At 36.2% G+C, this 23271-nt stretch overlaps 1 protein-coding gene across 10 annotated transcripts; it reads left to right on the forward strand.

Moving 5' to 3' along the window:
• The first annotated feature begins 732 nt into the window (after positions 1 to 732).
• LOC107802206 (uncharacterized) lies at positions 733 to 17183 on the forward strand. 10 transcript variants are annotated; one of them, XM_075225130.1, is made up of 11 exons: positions 733 to 1175; positions 1288 to 1347; positions 2038 to 2085; positions 2420 to 2467; positions 3040 to 3172; positions 3271 to 3347; positions 4755 to 4853; positions 4930 to 5000; positions 5084 to 5174; positions 5247 to 5360; positions 17165 to 17183. In XM_075225130.1, the coding sequence occupies exons 1-10, from the start codon at positions 942 to 944 to the stop codon at positions 5355 to 5357; spliced, it is 972 nt and encodes a 323-aa protein (XP_075081231.1). In that variant the 5' UTR covers positions 733 to 941; the 3' UTR covers positions 5358 to 5360; positions 17165 to 17183. The 10 variants fall into 10 exon arrangements, with proteins under 10 accessions (XP_075081231.1, XP_075081230.1, XP_075081227.1 ...); XM_075225129.1 differs by having other exon boundaries at positions 17157 to 17175; XM_075225126.1 differs by lacking the exon at positions 17165 to 17183 and adding an exon at positions 14443 to 14581.
• The last annotated feature ends 6088 nt before the right edge of the window (positions 17184 to 23271 follow it).

Here is a 23271-nt window from a genome sequence, read left to right on the forward strand (position 1 = left end):
TTATCGACTTTCGACGAAACTTATTTTCTTCAATTGATTTAGCTTCTAAACTTTTCAACCCTCTTGGTACTCGTTATTCATGATTTTAAATATTTGTAACCTCCAAGGTAACATGATTAACTTACTTTATTTGCTTCTAAACATAATCTTATTTATGAACTTACATCAATTGACTTACGACGTACTCTCACGTATAAAAAAAATGGGGTGTAACAATTAGTATATTAGTAAGGGCACTAATAACCTCTCAAACTTTACTGAATAACAAATTGTTTTACTTATTTGTCTTAGTTAAATAAGAAAATGAAAGAAAAAAGAAAAATAAAACTTATGCGGGGCGGGGCGAGCGGGTTGTGCGGTGCTAGGAGGAGCGTTGAAAACAGAAAATTTGCTATGTGGTGCGGGGCAGGGCGGGTTGAAGTTTTGCGGGTTTAGTCCAAACCCGCCCCGCCCCACTGCCATTCTTACGGATACTTTCACGCTATATTTCATGTCAAGGAGTCGTATCTAATCAGTACATCTTAATTTGAGTTCATATGTCTAATAAGTAATAGTCCTAGTATAAATGTCCGTATGAAAAAATTCGGCAAATCTCAAGTTGTTGATGTATTATACCTTCTACTAATAAGCTTATATTTTTGCACACAAGTATAATGAACATATACACTAATCACTTAGAATTAGTAAATGCTATGGACATCACTTGCTAAAACTAAAAGTTTTGTTTTTAAGTTCAACCCTTAGCACAAATCGTATTTGACATTCCTTCATAAAAAAATCTATGCTATGAAATCTGTAGTACTATAATTAAGATGAAATCCAAGAAATGTGATTGGCTGAAGCAAGATGCGAAGTGGCAAAACTAAACCACAACCACGAAACCCCCAATTTAACTGAGTTTTGAAAATTTGCCACTCGTCTCTTCTTCTTCTTCTGCTTCAATGGCTTCCTCTTTCTCACTCCATCAACATATCCATTGTTTTTCTCCAACTCCTACTACTCTTGGTTTCACCAAATGCCCTCTTCATATCTCCACTCTTCTTCCTACACCATCTTCTCGCAACAATTTCCTCGAATTCGATTCTCGTACAAGAACAGTGCCTTTTGCTGTTACAGAATCAGATTCCTCTAAATCTCTCGAACCAGACCCTCAAATTCTTCTGCAAGAAGTCGCCGTAAGACCCAAACTCATTTCATTTTTGGTTCAGTGTTTGTAATTGGGGACCCCATGAGTGTTATGCTAATTACTTCCCTACATTAATTCTCCTTTGCTTTTTTTTTTTCCAGGACAGTTTTGTACTACCTACAGATTATTTTTCGCAGCTTCCTCGTGATCTTCGCTTAGATGTAAGTTGAGAAGATATTTTCTTCTCATGTGTGTAGTTAGTCATATTTAGTACAATGCATTTTGAATCTTGGAACTGATTTTATTTTGAACTGTAGCTGGTGAATTTATCTGCTTATTGAATGGTTATGACATTTTGAAACTGTACCAACCGTCAAAATACCTCCTTATGTTATCTGAATCAGAAGTTGTTCCACGTTCAATAATCCATAATAGACTTATTCTATCACTAGAACAAATAAATAGCATTGTCTAATATATTATTCCAAGTTGCAACTTATTACTCTTTTGAGAAGTGTTCCAACACACACTCAAGCATAATTTGCTCTTTAGTGATCCTTTTTTTTGTTTTTATACGCCTCAAGCACTCTTGGCCCTTTAGTAATTTTCTTTCTTATAACATTGGAAACAAAATTGCAAGTTGGAGTGATACAACAGAGTAAAATCGGGTCGCAAAATACTTGTTGTTACTTTTGGTCGGTTAGTTTTCTTTTTCTCTGTCACTGTCAGTGTTGCTTTGGGTCTGGTATTGTTGCCTCCTACTATGACCAGGGTCATTTATGTAACTTTTGAATATTCAAGATATTTCATTTAGAGGTCTGGATGTTTGGGTTTGATTTGCATCGTTGAAGGGGGTGGGGTGTTTATTGTTTTGTTTAAGTCCTGACTAATAAAATTTGAACATGGTGTAGCTGAACGATGCAGCATTTGATCTTTCAAATGGGCCAATTAAAGATGAGGTTAGTACCTATACTGGTTATTTCCTTTTTAACATCTTTACAATGTTTAACATCTTAACCATGAAACTGATAAAACCTGGATCACCAATATGATTTGACTAGTTGTACTATTCAAAGATACTCTTTTAAGATGTTACTCACCGTGCTTTAAACTTTAATCATCCAAGGGATAGGTGTTCTCTATTTGGCATCTTCACATTATGGAACAAGTGTCTTATATGATTTGATAGCAGCTATTAGATGTGTACTTAAGTTTCTTTGTTCAGTCACAGCTGGATACTTTCTGCTAAAAAATTGTTTGTGCTCATTATGACTATAAAACCTCCCGTCTCAGATGAATACAGGAAATGAATCTTCACAGGGGTTTTCCATTCGTCACATGGTCAGTCATGTTCCTCTGGATATGCTTCCTCATTTTTTGCCAATATTCTATTGTTAGCGAACTATGAGAGGGTCCTTTTTGGAAAGTCAAATAGAACATAAAACTGAATATTGCTGAGCACTAGAGTAACCTGAGATTGAATTGATGGACATAATGTAAAAACAGACAAAAAAACGATGTTTTTTTGTCATGTAATTAACAGTAAGATAATAAAAGATGCACTATGCTTCTGATGGTATAAAAGAAATGTACCTACTATTTTTCTAAAGATGTCCTCAATGGGATATCCAGAAAAGAATAGAATAACTTTCAACAGTTTCAGTAGTCACCCAACTGAATTTTTTCTGCATTTCGGTCTTAATTAAGTTGATTAATCATCTTTGCCCTTGTTCAGCTATGGTTTCTTTTTTCCCCCAACATGCTGTTGTTACCTGATTCTGTTCCCCTTTATGTAAATTTGAATTTTGAAACTATCAAGTATCAAGCCACCCTTATAACAATAGAGGGTGAAAGAAAGCAAAACTCACTGAGAGAAGCACTTTACAGATGATCGCTTAATTTTGCATTTGTAGTGTGGTGAGGAGGTGGGAGAGACATTGTTAAATATAAGCCGGGCATGGGAACGGGCTGATACATCAACATCCACAGCTTTAGTGAACAAGCTGCCTCTATTGGTTGGCTCATTGTCAGGCTATCAAAAATCAGGCAAGAAAGAGCCTACAACTATGATGCTTTACTTCTTACTTTTAGCAAGCAAATTGAATTCCTTTTTCCATCTGAATTTCATTCTTATTACTAGTTAGCACTCGGAAGGCGCTTGTTATCAGCTGGAAGAAGGTTCCAGTCCATGGGACAATATGGAGAAGGTGAAGTACAGAAGGTACTTTATATAATTTCCCTGCAGCTTTTTAAGTGTTAAAAGAATATATTCCCTAAATCTTTTGAATATAGGAGTAAAGGTCATCCATTTACATAAGATTTTTTTTTTTTGAAATGGCTTAAGAAAAAGAATTATCCTCTTCTTTTCATGTTGTTGTGTTTGTCTGCTGCTAAGGAAACATAGTTGATCTCTCTGCATATTTTCCTTTTTGTCCCTTTTGTTTTCATGGTTGTATGTGGCTCTTAGCCAATGGCGAAGGGATTGATCTCTCCACATACACAATGATTTTTTTAGGGATTAAAATTTACCTTAAAATCATCAGTTGTTGATTATCCAGGTGCTACTTTGGAGGTGAATGAGTTAGAGGCGGGACACTTATATGGGGAAAGGACTTAGTTCAGTGTTTGGATGAGGACAGTGGGTGTAAGAGATTTTAGGATATATTTCTACTTTTGTTTTTGCTGTTGTTTCTTGTTTGCTTTTTATCGTAGTTTCATCTGTTAATCTAGCGTCTTGATTAGATGACGGTTTTGTAGCCCCTTAGTTTCTCAATTTTTTTATTTTCATTTTTTATTTTTACAATCCCTGGCATGTCTGATGGTCTCATCTCTGTCAATGATCTCCTTATACTTGAACGTCAAAGTAAGTCCTGGACTTGCTCTGATTGCCATGGTCATGCCCTCGGCCTGTAGCGCTCTATATTACCCTATGTTGCTAAGTTCTCTCAGGAAAAATAAACATTTTGAATTTGGTAATCTGAGCAAGACATATGTTATGGGGGTCTTTGAAGAATTATAGCGCATCTCTCAGATCTAATAGCCTGGATAATGATGGGAAACATCCAGTGGTTACGTATGAGTGGCACTCATTTGAGGGGCTTATAAAGGTTTGGTTGTCTACCACTTGGAATATGGATTGGGGTTGTCACATAAATCAGGAGAAAGCCTAACAAGCTGACAAGCCAAGTTGTCTGAACTTGAGTTCTGAGAACTGGCACTAGAGAGTAGAGCCAGGTTAGGCATAAAGGAGTAAAAATACTACAAAAGCTAAACTTGACAAGCATACTACAAGGTGATACGTGTATCCCGTGTGGAATATGTTAGTTGGTTTACGTATATTGGTTCTGAGGTTTGGGTGAATGATGCTAAAATGAATTGTCATTGGTCGTCTTTGAGTTAATTTAATTCTAGAGCAGTACTGTAATGGTTAAAAGATCTTTGGCACAAGAGACTAAGGTTATACATGCAGCTTGTTCCTCAAGTTTTACCCAGATTAATCTCTTTGCTTCAAGGCAACTGGGTGAAATAACGGAGAACTGTTGTCAGATATAATTTATTCTGCACAGCACTCTACTTGATACATCCAACTATTTCTTTGCTCCTAAATTTTGATACTTGATCACTATAGATTGCTAAAGTAATGATAAAGACTGGGAGGCTGTTGTCTGCAAGTTCAGTATCTGGGATTACTGGTGAAGAACCTAAGCCGCAAACCAGGACATTTAAGGTATTAAATGATGCATTGATACTTTTTTTGCAAGCTTGCATTTGATGCACTTTATCCTAAGAGTATTTTGCTTCAGTTTGGGGAGCTTCAGGTTGAATTGACCCCAGGAAAAGCTTATGTTGGAGCTGGCATTGCATTTATCTTTGGGTAATCGTTTCTTTTGAACCGCAACCTCTATATCTTTAATCGAAGGTTGTTTAAGAATTCTATGTCTGCTATTTGGAATACAGTTTACTTTCTTGGAAATTAAGTCAAGGCGTAGAGAGCATACAAGAGAGCTCCTTACAGTATGCAAATGACAATGCTTTGTTGCTTGCTAAGGTAACTAACTCGAAAACCACTCATATTTATATTTGTCTCCGTGTTGGTATTTATGAAATAGTGTTGGTGCAGTCCCTGCGAGGAGTTCTGCTTGTAATGTCCTATTCATCAACCATTTTATCTGCTTTTGCAACGGTGGGACTTATCTTACTTGGGGGCCAACTTAAGTCGGAAGATAAGTGAAAAGTAAGTGAAGTTTTTGCCTCCTTTCTTTCTTTATCTTTTTTGACAGGTCGGGGCCTTTGTGGTTGTTGTGGGGGGGGGGGGGAGCGTTTGGTGTTCTTTTGAGGCTAATCACTGGAAGTTTTTTGTGGCTGGATTATGACTCTGAAACGATAAAAAGAACTCGTCGAAGAAGCTGAAATCTATTTCTGATACAATCTTTCTGCTGTGAGACAAATTTACAACACTTTATTATCTAGGTTTTTCTTTTGTTTCCTCTCAAAAGTAAGATTCTGCAGATGGTCATGATATCTTAGATGATAATATTGGAGATACTTCCATTTATTAAGCTTTGATTTTCTATGGTAGTTTATAGTAGAACATTTAACCTGATTCAGGAAAAAGTATTAATTTTTCTGAGAATTTCTAAACAAGACTAGAAATGCCCACATCTGCCTGAAGGTTCAAGTAGCACATATCAGCAATAAAATGAGAGAGTCGTTTGAGATGGTTTGGGCATGTCTTGCGCCGACCACTAGATGCACTGGTCCACAGATGTGAAACCATGATAAGTGAAGTTATTAAAAGGGGACGAGGTAGACCTAAAATCATTTGCAAGGAAGTTGTCTCGAATGATCTCCAATATCTTGGGATCCTTGCAGACTAAGCGAAAAATATTGCACAATGGAAGAAATAAATCTATATAGCACTGTTATCGTAAGCGAAAAGCGTTAAAAAGCCCTCTAGGTCTATGATCTATCAGGGATTTAAGTACAAAGCAAAATCGAAGTATGAGATGTAATTGCACAATTATATGTAACGCAAGAAAAAAGTAACACCTTCATTCATAATGATCACCTTAACAATTAATATATCTTTTTTGATGTTCTTATGTATCGTTTAGTACCGCTATATTCAAAATAGAACATATGGTCAATGGGGTGCATGCCTTAATGCTTGCTACACTAAAGCGCGACCTAAGTGAGGTGAGGCGCCTATCCTGAGCTTTAGCAGGGTTTAAGCGCGCCTCAAATGAGAGCTTTTCATAACACTGTTACATAGACGATACCTATTAGTTGAGAATATGTTTTAGTCATGTTAGCATTGTTACTTTACATCCTATATTTTTCTAGGAGTTGTTTAGCGTCTTAGAGATTTACACGTCAGTAGAAAATATAAAAAACTTCTAGTACCTTTTATTTTTATTTTTATTTTATTTGTATGATATTGGTTTGAGAAGAGTTCATAAAAAAAATAATTGTGAGAATGCACGGGAGAAAAATCTTATTGCTTACTTAAAGAGTTGTACAATCCTATTTATATACAGTGATTACATAATAATATTTATCTACTTCCCGATGTGGGACACTTATACACGACTAACTACTTAACACTCTCCCTCAAGCCGGTGCATATAAATCATATGTACCGAGCTTGTTACAGATGTAACTAATACGAGAACCAGTAAGAGACTTAGTGAAAATATCTGCTAGCTGATGATTCGACTTCACAAACTTTGTAATAATATCTCCTGAGAGTATCTTTTCTCTGACAAAGTGACAGTCGATCTCAATGTATTTAGTCCTCTCATGGAACACCAAATTTGACGCAATATGAAGAACATCTTGATTATCACACACCAGTTCCATCTTGCTGATTTCTCCGAACTTCAACTCCTTAGCAACTGCTTGACCCAAACTAACTCACACGTTGCAACAGCCATGGCTCAATATTCGGCTTTGGCGCTAGACCGAGCAACTACATTCTGTTTCTTGCTCTTCCAAAAGACCAAATTACCTCCTACTAGAACACAATATCCAGACGTAGAACGTCTATCAGAAGGTGATCCTACCTAATCAGCATCCGTGTACCCAACAATCTACTCGTGGCCTCGATCCTCGAGTAGTAACCCTTTGCCTGGGGTTGACTTTATATACCGAAGAATGCGAACAACTACATCCCAGTGACTATCACAAGGAGAATCCATAAACTGACTTACAACACTCACCGGAAAAGAAATGTTAGGTCTAGTCACTGTGAGGTAATTCAATTTGCCAACCAACCTCTTATATCTCGTAGGATCTCTAAGAGGCTCCCCCTGTCCAGGCAGAAGCTTAGTATTCGGATCTATAGAAGTGTCAACAGGTTTGCAACCCATCATTCTAGTCTCCTCAAGAATGTTTAAGGCATACTTCTGTGGTGAAATAACAATACCTGAGCTAGACTGAGTGACCTCAATACTTAGAAAATACTTCAATTTGCCCAGATTCTTAGTCTGGAAGTGCTAAAAGAGATGCTGCTTCAGATTAGTAATACCATCCTGATCATTGCCAGTAATAACAATATCATCAACATAAACCACCAGATAAATACACAGATTAGGAGCAGAATGCTGATAAAACACAGAGTGATCAGCTTCACTACGAGTCATGCCGAATTCCTGAATAACCGTGCTGAACTTACCAAACCAAGCTCGAAGGGACTATTTCAAACCATATAGTGACCTGCGCAATCGGCATACAAGACCACTAGACTCCCCCTGAGCAACAAAACCAGGTGGTTGCTCCATATAAACTTCTTACTCAAGATCACCGTGGAGAAAAGCATTCTTAATGTCTAACTGATAAAGAGGCCAATAACGTACAACAGCCATGGACAAAAAGAGACGAACAGATGCTACTGTAGCCACGGGAGAGAAAGTGTCACTATAATCAAGCCCAAAAATCTGAGTGTTTCCTTTTGCAACAAGACGAGCCTTAAGCCAATCACCCTGGCCATCCGGGCCGACTTTGACTGCATAAACCCAATGACAATTAACAGTAGACTTACCTGAAGGAAGAGGAACAAGCTCCCAAGTGCCACTCACATGTAAAGCAGACATCTACTCAATCATAGCCTGTCGCCATCCTGGATGAGATAGTGCCTTACCTGTAGACTTAGGAATAGAAACAGTGGACAAAGATGATATAAAAGCATAATGAGGTGATGACAGACGATGATAACTTAAACCGACAATGGGGATTATGATTAACTGTGGATCGTACACCTTTGCAGAGTGCAATTGGTTGACTAAGAGGAGACAAGTCCACAGTAGGTGCAGAATCTGATGCAGGATGTAAATCACCTGGGCTTGATGTTGGATGTGGACGACGATGATAAGTAAAGAGTGGTGGAGCTGCAGAAGGTTGAACTGGACTAGGTGGTGGAACTGGAGCTACAGGTGGTGGAATTGGAGCTATAAGTGGTGGAGCTGCAATTGGAGCTGTAGGTGGTGGAGCTGGATTTGTAGAGGAAGATGAATGGGAGATAGTGACTGAATCTCCAAAAGATGAAACTGGTAGTACCTCAGAAATATCTAAGTGATTACCTGGATCTGTGAAGTATGATTGGGTTTCAAAGAAGGTAACATCAGCGGACATAAGGTACCGCTGGAGGTTAGGGGAATGACATCGATACCCTTTTTGCTTTCTCGAGTAACCCAGAAATACGCACTTAAGAGCACGAAGAGCTAACTTATCTATTCCTGGAGTAAGGTTATGAACAAAACACGTGCTTCCAAAGATACGGGGTGGAAGAGAGAACAAAGGTAAGTGGGGAAATAGGACAGAGAATGAAACTTGATTCTGGAGAGCTGAAGATGACATACGATTAATAAGATAGCAAGATGTAAGAACTGCATCTCCCAAAAACGCAACGGAACATGAGATTGTGTGAGTAGGGTATGAGCAGTTTCAATAAGATGTCTATTCTTTCTTTCAGCTACCCCATTTTGTTGAGATGTGTACGGACAAAATGTTTGATGAATAATCCCATGAGAGTTTATAAACTGCTGAAATGGGGAAGATAAATACTCTAGGGCATTATCACTACGAAATGTGCGGATAGAAACCCCAAATTGATTTTGAATTTCAGCGTGGAAGGTCTGGAAAATAGAAAACAACTCAGACTGATTTTTCATCAAAAATATCCAAGTGCACCTGGAATAATCATCAATGAAACCGACAAAGTAGCGAAATCCCAAGGTAGAATTGACCCGACTAGGAGCCCAAACATCTGAATGGACTAAAGTGAAAGGTGACTCTGCTCGATTATCAAGACGCCGGGGAAATGGGAACGGGTATGCTTACCGAGCTGACATGACTCACACTCTAGAGCGGACAAGTGAGATAAACCAGGTACCATTTTTTGAAGTTTTGACAAACTGGAATGTCCCAACCGTTTATGTAATAGATCTGGTGAATTGGTAATAAGACAAGTTATTGAAGGAAGACAAGATGTGAGTCTGAGTGATTTTGCAAGGATAAGGTAATAATGTCCATCTGATTCACGCCCGGTACCAATGATTCACCCCGTACAACGTTCTTGTATAAAAACAAGGTCATCAAGAAATAAAACAGCGCATTTAAGTGATTTGGCTAAGCGACTAACGACTATGAGATTGAAAGGACTATTGGGAACATAAAGAACTGAATCTAAAGGTAAAGAAGGAAGTGAGCTTGCTTGACCTATTGCAGTTGCCATGGTTTGAGTCCCATTGGCCATTGTGACTCTTGGAAGAGCTGAGAATACGAAATACTAGTGAAAAGAGATTTGTTACTAGAAATATGATCAGATGCACCTAAATCAATGACTCAAGACTCAGAAGTTGAAGATTGAGAGACACAAGTCACACTACTATCTGTGAACAATGGAAGCTATATCTGAAGATGTGTGTTTACATGCTTTGTACGGAAGGAACTCAATATAATCCGATAAAGAAACCATCTGGATTGGATTCAATGCATTGGATCCAATGGACTGTGAGTTAAAGGCTTCATATACAAATGCCATTATTATGTTGCACCGGGAAAGCAAAATTTTTTTGAAATTACTGTTCACGCCAGAAAATCACTATTCACGCCGAAAAAATATAAAAGTGGTCGGAATTTGATTTTAAGGGTAGACTCGGATTTGCGAGGAGAAGACACTGTCTTGAAGAAGTTTTTCTGAAATCTGGCCGGAAACAGCCTCACGCGCTGGCGCGTGGGCGTCGGAATTTGCCGGAAAATTTCTTCCGGTAGCGCGTGGCGGCGCGTGGGTGGTCTTCTGACAGAGAATTTTTTATGGGTTGGTCGCCGGAGGCCGATCTACTTCGTGGTGGTGTTAATTTTTGCACAACACTGACGAAAATTGGCTTTTTTACTTGCGGCAGACCTGTGTTTGCCGGAAAAAGACCTCCGGTTAACTGATTTTTCTTCCCGAAGTCACTGGAATTTATGCACAGCGATAAATCTCTCACGATTGCTCTAATACCATGTGAGAAAGTACGGAAGAAAATAATATTATTAATTATTTAATTAAAGTGTCATACAACTCTATTAATATAAAGTGATTACATAATAATATTTATCTACTTCTCAATATGGGACACTTATACACGACTGACTACTTAACATTGATTAATTCTAAAGTGTTGTACAATGCTCTATTTATATACAGTGATTACATACTAATAGGTATCTACTTCCCGATGTGGGACACTATATATTACTAACTATTTAACACTCCCCCTCAAGCCGGTGCATATAAATCATATGTACCGAGCTTGTTACAGATGTAACTAATACGAGAACCAGTAAGAGACTTGGTGAAAATATCTGCAAACTGATCATTCGACTTCACAAACTTTGTAACAATACCTCATGAGAGTATCTTTTCTCTGACAAAGTGACAATCGATCTCAATATGTTTAGTCCTCTCATGGAACATCAGGTTTGACGCAATATGAAGAGCAGCTTGATTATCACACACCAGTTCCATTTTGCTGATTTCTTCGAACTTCAACTCTTTGAGCAACTGCTTGACCCAAACTAGCTCATACGTTGCCATGGCCATGGCCCGATATTCTGCTTCGACGCTACTTGCTGGATTGAGCAACTATATTCTGTTTCTTGCTCTTCCAAGAGACCAAATTACCTCCTACTAGAACACAATATCCAGACGTAGAACATTTATCAGAAGGTGATCTTGCCCAATCAGCACCTGTGTACCCAATAATCTGCTCGTGGCCTCGATACTATGGAACTGACTTTATATACCGAAGAATGCGAATAACTGCATCCTAGTGACTATCACAGGGAGAATCCATAAACTGACTTATAACACTCATATGAAAGGAAATGTCAGGTCTAGTCAGTGTGAGGTAATTTAATTTACCAACCAGCCGCCTATATCTTGTAGGATTGCTGGAGAAATTCTTCCGTCGGCGCGTGTTACCTTTCTACCGGAGATTTTTTTGAGGGTGTGTCGCCGAAGGCTGATCTACGTCGTGGTGATATTGGTTTTTATACAACACTGACGGATACTATTGTTTTTGTGGACAAACCTGCTTTTTTGCCGGAAAAAGGTTTTCTGGTTGACTGATTTCTCTTCCCGGAGTCGCTGGAATTTATGCAAATAAAGTTCTCACGGTTGCTCTGGTACTATTGATTAATTCTAAAGTTTTGTACAATGGCCTATTTATATACATTGATTACATACTAATAGGTATCTACTTCCCGATGTGGGACACTATACATTACTAACTATTTAACAATGGTCAATGAGGATTCATATAGCCGAACCCAACTTGTTTAGAATTGAGGCGTAGTTGTTTGTGTTGCTTTACATATGAATATGTAGCGAAACAGGAGGTATATTTTTCCTCCTATTTAAAGGAAAATAGGTTTCTTAACTGTTGAGAGGAGACTTAAAAGCTTTATTTTAGGGTGTACTTTTGCTTTTATAAAGGAGTAAAAATTATTAGTTCGAGCCAGAGGATTGTCTCCACTCTGTTGTCTTTCCTTTTACCATTCTAAGCGGCTTTGTGGCTCTTGTACCTCCTCAATGTTGAAGTGTTTCATATATATTTATGTATTTCACTTGCACTTTTCCAGTTAGTAATATGGTTTCGATTTTGGATTGAAATTCCTATATAGAAATCACCGGGTATTTCATCACTTTTGATACTGATATCCTGTTCACATTCTGTGCTTTCTTTAGAGGCTCGTCTATTTTCTTATTCTTTTCTTAGGGACCTTCCAGTTACGGACAGAATAAATGCGAACCAACCTCTTGCCTTGAATTTCCATGGTATCAGTTACTGGGTTGGATGACGGATCATCTTACTTGTGTAGATGGTGGCCTCCATAAATTTGAGTATATTAGAGGTTCTCTGGTTGTAGCTTTAAAGCTGCATCTGTGTCTATCTTGCTGTCTGCATAGCTTCTTCGTTGTAAATATTGTTTTAGCTCCTTGTATTTTAAGGCTGTTAAATATTCATACTTTTCAATGTCCAATCATATATAAGTTTTTCCTTTCAGCCACGACTTCTTTCAGTCAATGTATCAGATTCCATCCGATCTTGTTGAATGCGTGATTCCTCTTCCTTAGGTGGGACGTTTCCATATGCCAGCTTCAATGCCACATCACAAATGAAGACAATTTGGTTGTTTGGTGTTGTCTCTCCTTTAGCATAGAAGCACATATCTCATACTGATAACATCAATAGTGTTGGCACTTATCTTATGCCATTGTTAAAACTTTTTAATACCTGTGGATCTTCTTGCTTAGAAACCAATTAGAAATGAGCAATTGTATCACTTGATCAGAAGTGCTAATCGCAGGAACATTATAGATCACATAATGCTGTTTATAGAGTTACAGTTGTAGGCCTCATAAGTCGTACCATAGGAATTACACTGCATCTATTGACTGGTTATGTGACTTGTGTATGCCTAGTTTCTTCTTTCACTTATCACTTCTTGTTCCAGATTGTTGGCCATGCATTTTCCCTTCCAAAGCTTATGGCTTTGTGTAATCAGTGAGACACCAAAGAATTGCATAGCTAATGATCTTTTCTAGTAAGAAGACCACTTAGTGATACTTACACTTTGCAACTAGGCTTAGTCACGACTCACGACTCCTTGGTAGCTCATTTATGTTAGTCAATTTTTAACACTTGTTTCTGAAAATGAACAATTATTTACTTCTCTTGATGCTGTTCAGTTGGATCTCTGTCATTATTCGTTGTATTATTTGCTTACACTGTCTTATTACATTGTTGTTGCTATTGTTTTTCTATTGCTCCATTTTTTTTTACGTTCAGACCTCAGGATTCCACTGGGTTGTTGTTGTTGTCTTGACACTGTTCAGTTCCAGCCTTAGCATGACTATGCTCTTTTGGGTTGTAATTTGACTAGAATTGAAGAAAGAAATAATAAATTCATTGATCTATGAAATAGAGGGTGCTGGAAATAATTGAGAATGGACTGAGGTATTGCAAGAAAAAATGCTACCATAATAATCAATTAGTTCTAATATCAGAAGAATCGCAACTGTTTTTATTTGCAGTGCAGTAAAGATTTTCTATATTATGGAATTTCCACAATTATAAATTTTACTTCTATGTGTAATCTTTAAGCTTTGGTTTTCTGCTTTGAGTTTATTCAAGGTATTTTGTGCTAAGTGACTTGCCTACTATTTGATTTTGTGGATCAAATCAAATGACTTTTTTTTTTACTTGTTATTTACTCCGCTTGTACATGTGTATGCGGGATAAGGTGGGATAAGGTGTGGGATTAAATTTACACCATGTTTGGTTGACGGTATAAATTTATACCGTTAACCAAACATGTTATAAATTTAATCCTAGTCTTAAGACATGATATCCCATCTTGTCCCACCTTATCCCATCAAACTTGGGATTATATTTAGTTTTTTGTTAGTAGACTAAAACTGCTCAAATTTGATAAAGTTAGAGGACGATAAGTGTTCAGGGTGATAGATAAAGGACAATTAAACCTACTCCCAAAGATAAGGGACAGTTTTGGCTAAAAACTCGTTAGGTGGATCTGGGACCTTTTCTTTTTGGTTCATTTCACGTATAGGAATGAGTTCAGTTTTGTGATCTGTGCTATATATATATATATATATGATAATTGTTCGTGAAATTTAATATTAGATGTTAAGCTGCAGAAGTTTAGATTATGTTAATAATGGTATCTTCGAATAATACATGCAACAATTAGTATATTAACTGGAGATCTGCAATTGATTTCTATCTCTTATTTTCTGCTTTTCGTGACAGAGAGATGATGTTTTTGAAAATCCACATTGCTGAAAGTTGATAATTGGCTGATGTTTTAACATGGAATTTGTACTACCCTAACCAGGGAGAAATTCAAAAATAGCTAGATTTACAAGTGGACATTCAAAAATAGCCACAGTTCCAAAAGTAATTGAAATTTAACCACTTTTTATGTAAAGATAAATCTGAGAGAAAACATTGTTCAAAATCCAGAAAAATACTCCAGCATAATATACTGGAGTTCCAGCATAATATACTGGAGTTTGGAGCACCGATGCTCCAGTCTTCAGTATATTATATTGGAGCCAGCAGAGTATACCGGTTCAGCATAATATGCTGGAAGTTCATACACAGGTGCACCGAACTCCAGTATATTATGCTGGACCGGTTTCTATTGCAGCAAAGTAGTGACTATTTTTCAATGACTTGGCAAACGCTGGCTATTTTTGAATGATCAGTCCAAAAACTGGCTAGACGGTGCTATTTTAACCCCTAACCATCCCTATGGAAGATTTCACATCTCGTTAGCATGAACAGAAGTGGTCTGATCCAAATGGATAGTAATTTAGGTTGTCAAAACATTATTGCCCTTGAACATTTACTTGTACTCCATATTCATATTAAATTGCTTAATGCAATATATGAGACCTTTATCATTGTCACTTTAATTTGTGACTTTTAAAGTTAATTTATGTTGTTTGACATAAACTACTTAGTGGAGTGATCTGTTATATTCATCCTTTTTTTGGGGGGGCTTTTGATCTTTAGCAACCAACGAATCATTTAATTTTACCTATGTCCTTTTCTGTATAGACAACATGCTGACTAAAAAGTGTTAATTCTCTTGCTAATTTCCTTTATTTTATTTATTATTATATTATCATAATAAGGGCTAACATCAGCTCTTTGGACTTTCATGGGTGGTTTACTACTTGAAAATTTTGCCAGAATCTTCTTCTGATGTATGTTTTATTCACTGAGATTTTTCATTAATGTTGTTGTGACTTAGAGAGACAGAGACCTTGTTTATGTCATACTAATCTTCTTGTTTTTTGTAACTATTTTAAAGAGCTCTGACTCTCCTAATGTCACCATCGTCCACCCTTTAAAAAAATGAATCTACGTATTATAAACTAAGTTTTGGATTCCAAATGACTACTTGTTCATTCAGGGGCCATGTGCCTTTTGCTTGTTTTGTACCTTTCGTTCAATAAATAACCATAGGTTGTCCCTTGCATTATAAGCTATGTTGTTCGAACTCTCTAAAATATTATTGTATTTTTGTTGGAGCTTTAAAAAATATATTATTTTTTGGAGGATTTGACACACACCCAACGGCTTTTCTGAAGAATTCAAGCAACACAGATTATAAATTAACACAACTTGTTTACACCTGTATTACTAGTTAATCCGAAGTGGGAGATTTTCCCCCCTCTATTTTTCATAACAAATTCCAAGGGCAGATTTTCTCATACAGAGAAGTTACATCGTTTTGACCTGCATTTTTTCATATAGATGGTCATGTAGCTTTGTTTTATTAGGAAAAAAAAAAGGAACATATTTTTTCGTCTCAATTGTGCCGAAATGCTTCTTTAATTCTTTAAAGTTCGTAAATTCTGATTATGATATCAATTACTTTTATAAATTAAAAAGGGAAAATGACAATGTATAGCTGCTCTTAAAATAATAGTCGGAAAAATATATATTATATATATATATATATATATATGTTATATACAAAAATTATACAAATTTTATATACTATTTCTGCCATCAAATGTAAATAGTTTTTGATGCAGACTAAAAGTGATAATACTCCACTATTTAACAGTATACTTACCTCGTACTTTGTATTTGTGAGGTGGGGCTATGAAGCCTAAACGGAAAGTGATAGAATTTTATTACACTATATACTTCCTCTGTCCTAATTTATCTAACATTTTTCGTAGTTCAAGAGTTAATTTCAGAATTTGCACATTAAATTGGACAAGATTATTCAGCTTTTAATTAAAAGATATAGATTCTAAAATTGCACGAGCGTATTAGCAAAACAGAAATTTTCTTCGTAGCAAAATAATGAGAGACTACAATTCTAAATGTTAGTCAAAGTTTACAAAGTTTACTTAATTGAATCTTGTAAAGTAAATGTGTCAAATATCATGTCACGAAAAGTCGATTTTAAGAGAAAAAATTAACCTAAAGGCTCAATTGATTGGTTATCTAAATCTCTTCCTCATTTCCTTTTCCCTTCGACTCAATGGCGGAGCCAAGCTTTTTACAAAGAGAACCAAAATATAATAAAGTAAAAATATAAAGAAGTCACAAAAATTTAACATAGAGTATATATACCCAATAAAAAAAGTTAAGCGTTATATTATATTATGTAGTGGATGTCTATAACTCTTAAAGAAGTTACTCCCACTACTCTTCTCCATTAACCTCCCACTACTTACAATTATAATTGTAACTCCCATGTTAACTCTCCTTCCATGACCTTCCCCCACGATCTCAATAGTTAATATTATATTCATGATATCCCTTTGTATTACCTAAATACCATTCTATGAATAGAGGATTTGGGCATCACATTATAAATACATAGAAGAAATAAGCATCCCTCATCTTTTGCTCTCTGCATTCTTATCTATTTTCTTGTTTTATATTACTATTACTTTGAGCTAATTAAGTTTCTTAGCATTAACCAATTTACATAGTTGTATAGGGTAAAGTTTGTTTACATTAAATGATCCAATGGCAACATGACACGTGGAACCGAAGACATGTAGATTGCGTAATAACCAGTACCAGGAACAACAACTGCAATTGATGTCGGATAGACTCCGAAGGGATCGTGATCAACATGAGTAGATCAAATGCTTGCCATCGGGTATCAATGAAGAATATTCCATGGCACTAAATGGGTAGTCATTGCAGAGAATATTTACATTTATGATCTCTTGTTACATATTCATCAATGCCCCCTTTATTATCATTAAAGAGGGCTTGATCCTAGGATCTTGTTTCCCTAGGTATAACTATAAATAGTAGAGTCAACAGCAATCGTAAAACACGAAATCTTTGGCAAAACCTATGATATATTCCATTCTCATGCTCAATAAAATAACTTTATTTGCTCTTTATATTATTCTTATTTCTGTCCCCGGAGACACTGCTCTTAGAGCCAAGCTCATCATTTTCTTTGATTTTAACCGCTAAATCTTCTTTTTAACTTGTTTATTTATCCTCTTTTTTTATCAAATCGGTTCGCTTGTCTACAAACCACGTAACAAATTCAACTGTACCGTTTTACGGATAAATAATAGTGTAGACGAATACTCCTTCCATAAGGGTAGCTCCGCTACTTCACCCTCCTCTATGTATAATAATTCTTTTTAAAGAGTAAAACCGAACTTGATTGGGATTTAGGAGATTTAAGAGGCCAAAGTATGGAATAAGTTCTCTCATCTCCATACCTTCTTCATAGCTATTCCTAACTCTGATTAAAAAAAATGACTCTGAAATTTTTTTTGGAACCTTAGAAAAACTCTCAGCCTCTGCTTTTCGGGTGAACACTCTATGCGCACTAGGTAAACCTCTCACTGTGTAATAGCCTGCAAACAACACAGAAAATGTAAACCGCACTAGGCAAGCCATGTGCGACAGGCTCAAACCCAGAAGGTATTGAGGGGGATCGAACCTGCGTCGCCCATGCGGACAACACTCACCAAACCAACTGGGCTGTCCCTTCGGGAGTACTTTAATTTCTTTCTTTAGGGTTATTTCGTACTTTTGAAACTGAAATTTGTACCACATGAAGTTGTTTGACCTTATTGAACCAATGAATACCTTATCTTTCACAATAAAGGTTATCATGATGTTTCGCAAATTTTGACAAGGGAACAGTAGATATGTTGTTCCATCACAGATTTTGAGTAGGGAACAGTGAATATCTTGTTCCATTGAAGATTTCTGGCCTTGTTTGTACCCTGCAGGCATTCATGTTACTCCTATATATATAATAATAATATTTCTACTTATATAAAAACAAAAACAGTACAGAAATAGTTGACTTACACTTATTGAATTCCAGTTATGTACGTCCACTTGCATTTTAAAAAAGGGCCACCTTGTTTGAAACATCAAGCTCGCTATCAATGCCACCAGCATATCTTGAAGTTCATTAAATTCTTATGACTATTTAATTTAAGATGTTATATACTATTGCATCCTTTGATATATCTATTTTAATTTCATCTCAGGTTCTCAAGTCAATCATTGAAACAGATTATGCCAAAACCTATACCTCCTCTCTTAAGCTTCAATTATGGGCTAATAATTTCACTATATATAGTGTGGTGGAATGAACAAGGTTCGACTATCCTTAACTAAAGTTTTCGGGTTCGAAAATGTTTTCGCCTTTGACGGATCCCATGTGACACAAATTTGAATTAGTCGGATCAGTGTATACTCCTGGATGTTGAATGATTATACAAAAATATTACTACACTTTTGTGTCATTGTCCCAAAAAAGGATCCTTCTTTTTTCTTTTTCTTTTTTCCCTTTTTGGGAAGAGGGGAGGAGGAGAAGCCGTGAATATTAGTGGATGAAAAAGAAGAAAAGAGGAAGACCATTGGTGTCATTTGAATCCGATACCTAAATATAAATGGTGTAGGATAGAGTTGGAAATTAAGTTAGACAATTTTTCCCCTAAATAAATTCTTCCTACACTTAAGTGGACAAGAGGTGCGACTTTTTGTTTGAGATGAGCCAAAGGTAGTTTAAGAAAACAACATGAAGATTGCAATCTTCTATTTTCTTCTCAACCCGTATTAGAACCAAAATCTACGTTGTAAATATGTCTCGTCAACAAAGATACCACCTTTATACTTTAAGTTTTTCAATTCCTGAATAATCTTTTCCAGACTACACTCTTAAATTAAATATAGTTAAAATTGTATTTTGTGCAGTATATTCCTTCTTCATTTATTTTCTTCTTACTCCCACTTTTCCTTCCCCTGCTCTTACAGAAATAAATTGGTGCATGAAGCATCTCACATTCACGTAGGATTTGAAAAAGAGCTATAATCAGGGAGTGTAAATATAATGTAGGCAGTCTATCTTAATACAAGTATCAGTGGCTGATTCTACGGCTCGAACCTGTAACTTATAAATCACACAAAAACAACTTTACCATTACTTCAAGGCTCCCCTTCCATATTCACAAAATGAGCTTTCCTTCTCTTTTTTTTGAACACAACACTTGGATATTATATAATAATAATAATAATAATAATAATAATAATAATAATAATAATAATAATAATAATAATAATAATAATAATAATAGAAACTACATAGGCAAAGTAGATATTTTTATGGCATTACTGTTACCCATAGTTGCCAAATAGTTACAAACATTTTTGGAAATACTCCTAACACTATTACAAGCTCCATGCTTGTTCTTGATCACTTCTTGTTCAACAAAAAAAAGGTGGACATGCATAGTAAAAACACTTAGATGATGGTGGGCTTTTGGAAGCTTGCTTGGCCAGTAGATGAGCCACCACGTTGCCTTCCCTGAAATTATGCTTCAGTTGTGGGAGCTTCAATTGGTGCATTAACCATCTGCATTCAGAAACAATATTAGAGTACTAAGTGCTATCCTCATAAATAAGTTTGATAACATCCGTACAATCAGTTTCAATTTCCAAATTGAGGAAGTTCATTTCCTTAGCAATTTTCTGTCCTTCTAGCAAGGCCAACAACTCTGCATGGATAGGAGAAATTGCTTGGCTTGATTTGTGGTAACCCACAATCCAATCTTCTTTGCTATTTCGAAATGTTCCACCGAGACCAGCCATTCTATTGTTACTGGAGAAAGCACCATCACAGTTTAACTTGATCATACCATTAGTAGGTTTGTCCCAACTGATCTCAAACATTGATAGTTTTTTTTCACAAAGGGATTTCTTTAAGTGAAGAAGGTGAATTTCCATGATGCATGGATAACTTTCCTTAATTCTAAATAGTTTTTCAGATTGTTAATATTGTTATGGTTTCTATTTTTCTATAATTCCCATATGGAGAAGGAGAATAGAGTAGTCCACTTTATATGAAGGTTATAATTTTTAATAAAAGTATCCCTAATAAAACAAGCCAATTTGTGTAATTCCTAATGTCCAATGATGGAATACCCATATTTTTCCAGAGATGATTAGAAATAGGGCATTTAATAAAAATGTGTTGAATGTTCTCTACCCCGGATTTGAAAATTGGACAAGTAGCATCAATATTGATACTATTTTGGCTAGGTAGGCTCGACAAGGAATACGGTTGTGCATGCATTGCCATAAAAAAACCTTAATTTATTAGGGCAATGAAGATTCCAAATCCACTCAAATGGCTTGGAAGTAGTATTGTTTTTAGAGAGGAGCTTATAGCAAATTTTGTTGGAGAATATACCAGTTGTGTTGAGATGCCAGCTTATTGTCACGACCCAAGTTCGCCCTCCTTGAACTGTCGTGATGACACCTAGTCTCTACGACTAGATAAGCCTAACAATTGCGGAAAAAGAAATAAAATGCGGAAAAACTAATAAAAACTGAAGATAAACAAATATAGAAACGTTTAAGATGTCGCTTGACATATACTAATACAAGATCTCAAAAACTGAACAACTTTCCAAAACCTAGAATCTCATAAAATCACAAGTTGTTGAATAACTACCAGTGTCTAACTCCAGAATGTCTAAACAAAAGTAAATATAGAAGGGCTAATACTGTAAGAGAGAATGGAAAGGGACTCCTCGGTCTGCGGACGTAGCAGATATACCTCGAGGTCTCTAGAGAATCGCCTCGCCTCAAGGGTAGTAGGGCTGAGTCGAAGTACCTGGATCTGCACATGAAAAACATGCACAGAAAGGGCATGAGTACACCACATCGGTACTCAGTAAGTGTCAAGCCTAACCTCGGTCGAGTAGTGATGAGGAAGGTCAAGACCATACTGGTTATAGCTAAAAAATGAGATAAAACAGTATCAAATACGACAATATAATTAAATGCTAACAGTATGAAGTAGCACAGGATAATAAGAATAACAACAACTATAATAGAGACAAAATAATCATAGAAGGAATACAGCTCAACACAGAGATAACAATCGGGGATCTCCCAGGGTACCGTCCTGTAGTCCCCAAATGTAAATATCTAGTGGATCTCCCGGGTGTCGTCCCGTAGTCCAACTCATAGTGCGCGGGGATCTACCGGAACCCCGATCCGTAATTCCAAATGTAAATACCCAGTACTAGGGGAATTTACCGGGTACAGTCCCGTAGTTCCAATATAATGTGCAGGGGAATTTATCGGAATACAAATTCATAGTCCCAAAGTAAAAATGTAGGGGGATCTCCCGGGATGCCGTTCCGTAGTCCCAAATTAAACACACAGTAGCAACACGGAGAATATTCAGTTCAATCCAAATTTCATACCAAGGTAAATAGGTATGTCTAACCTAGCAAGCTGCACATAATTCAAATAAAGCAGTTTGAGCAAGTAAAGCAATTAAGTCAATTAGACATGCTTCCCTAAGCTAATAGTACGCTTAAATTGTAAGTAATATAAACAGGAAAGGAAACATAGTTATAGTTACTTAATGAAAACAGGATTTTCAACAATTAGCACAAGTACGCACTCGTCACCTCACGTACAAGGCATCTCAAATATCAACAATACCAAATCCTAAGGGAAGTTCCCCCCCACAAGGTTAGGCAAGCCACTTACCTCGAACTGGCTCAAAAATCAACCTGAAACCACGCTCTTGCCACAAGTACTCAACTCCAAATGGACCAAATCTATTCAAATCAATTGCATAATGTAAATATAACTTCAAGTAACTAATTCCACTAATTAATTCGAAGCTAACACGCGAAATTAAGAAAATTGCCCAAAAAGCCCTCCGGGCCCACGTCTGGGAATCGGGTAAAAGTTACGGATTATGAACCCTCAATCACTCACGAGTCTAACCATACCAAAATTATCCAAATCCAATGTCAAAACCCCAACCAAAACTCAAAAATTAGGTCTAAGAACTTTTCCAAAATTTTTCCCAATTTCTCACCCCAAATCCAAAATTAGATGATGAATTCATGATTAGATTAATGGGTTATAAGCAAAAAAGGGTTAAGAATCATTGTTGATACCCAATTTTTTCCTATATATTTTCAATATGCAAAATACTTTCAAAATAGGATATATATGCATATATAAGCATGTCCAAATGTTTTATTATTTTTTCATAATTTTGTAAGGTTTTTAAATTGATTTATTTCCCCTTTTCATCCATAAAACCCCAATAATTATGTCCAAAATTATCATTTTTGATGATTTATTTATTGTATTTTTATATTTATGCCAAAATATGGCTAAGGTAATTTTTACATATTTTTATAACTTAGTATTTTTTAAAGCTAATTGCATATAATTGTAATATTAGCCTTTTTAAGGTTTAATTGTGTTTTATATTCATAAAACTAAGCCATATATTTTTAAATTGTTATTTATATGTTGTGAATCATTTTAGCACTTTCAATTTATTTTTATAAATTTATTTACAATTTTTTATAATTTAAAGGGGGAAACTTGACTATTTAAATAATAGCCCATTTGTATTTCAATTCTAGCCTAAAATGAGCCCAATTCCCCAGCCCCAATTTAATTAAACCCGACCCTAACCCAATTTTAACCCTACCCAAACCCGGATCCCCACCTACCCTTTTAATCTAGGCCGTTGATCATTCAGATCAACGACCACCGTTACCCCTTACCTTAATT

The sequence above is a fragment of the Nicotiana tabacum genome, chromosome 11 (assembly GCF_000715075.1).
Source record: "Nicotiana tabacum cultivar K326 chromosome 11, ASM71507v2, whole genome shotgun sequence".
Lineage (NCBI taxonomy): Eukaryota > Viridiplantae > Streptophyta > Magnoliopsida > Solanales > Solanaceae > Nicotiana > Nicotiana tabacum.

Bases quoted from the DNA above. Each gene is read 5' to 3' on its own strand.
- LOC107802206 (XM_075225130.1), top strand. From the start codon at position 942: ATGGCTTCCTCTTTCTCACTCCATCAACATATCCATTGTTTTTCTCCA. The intron at 1,176-1,287 runs GTAAGACCCAAA...TTTTTTTTCCAG, and splicing joins TTCTTCTGCAAGAAGTCGCC to GACAGTTTTGTACTACCTAC. The intron at 2,086-2,419 runs GTTAGTACCTAT...CTCCCGTCTCAG, and splicing joins ATGGGCCAATTAAAGATGAG to ATGAATACAGGAAATGAATC.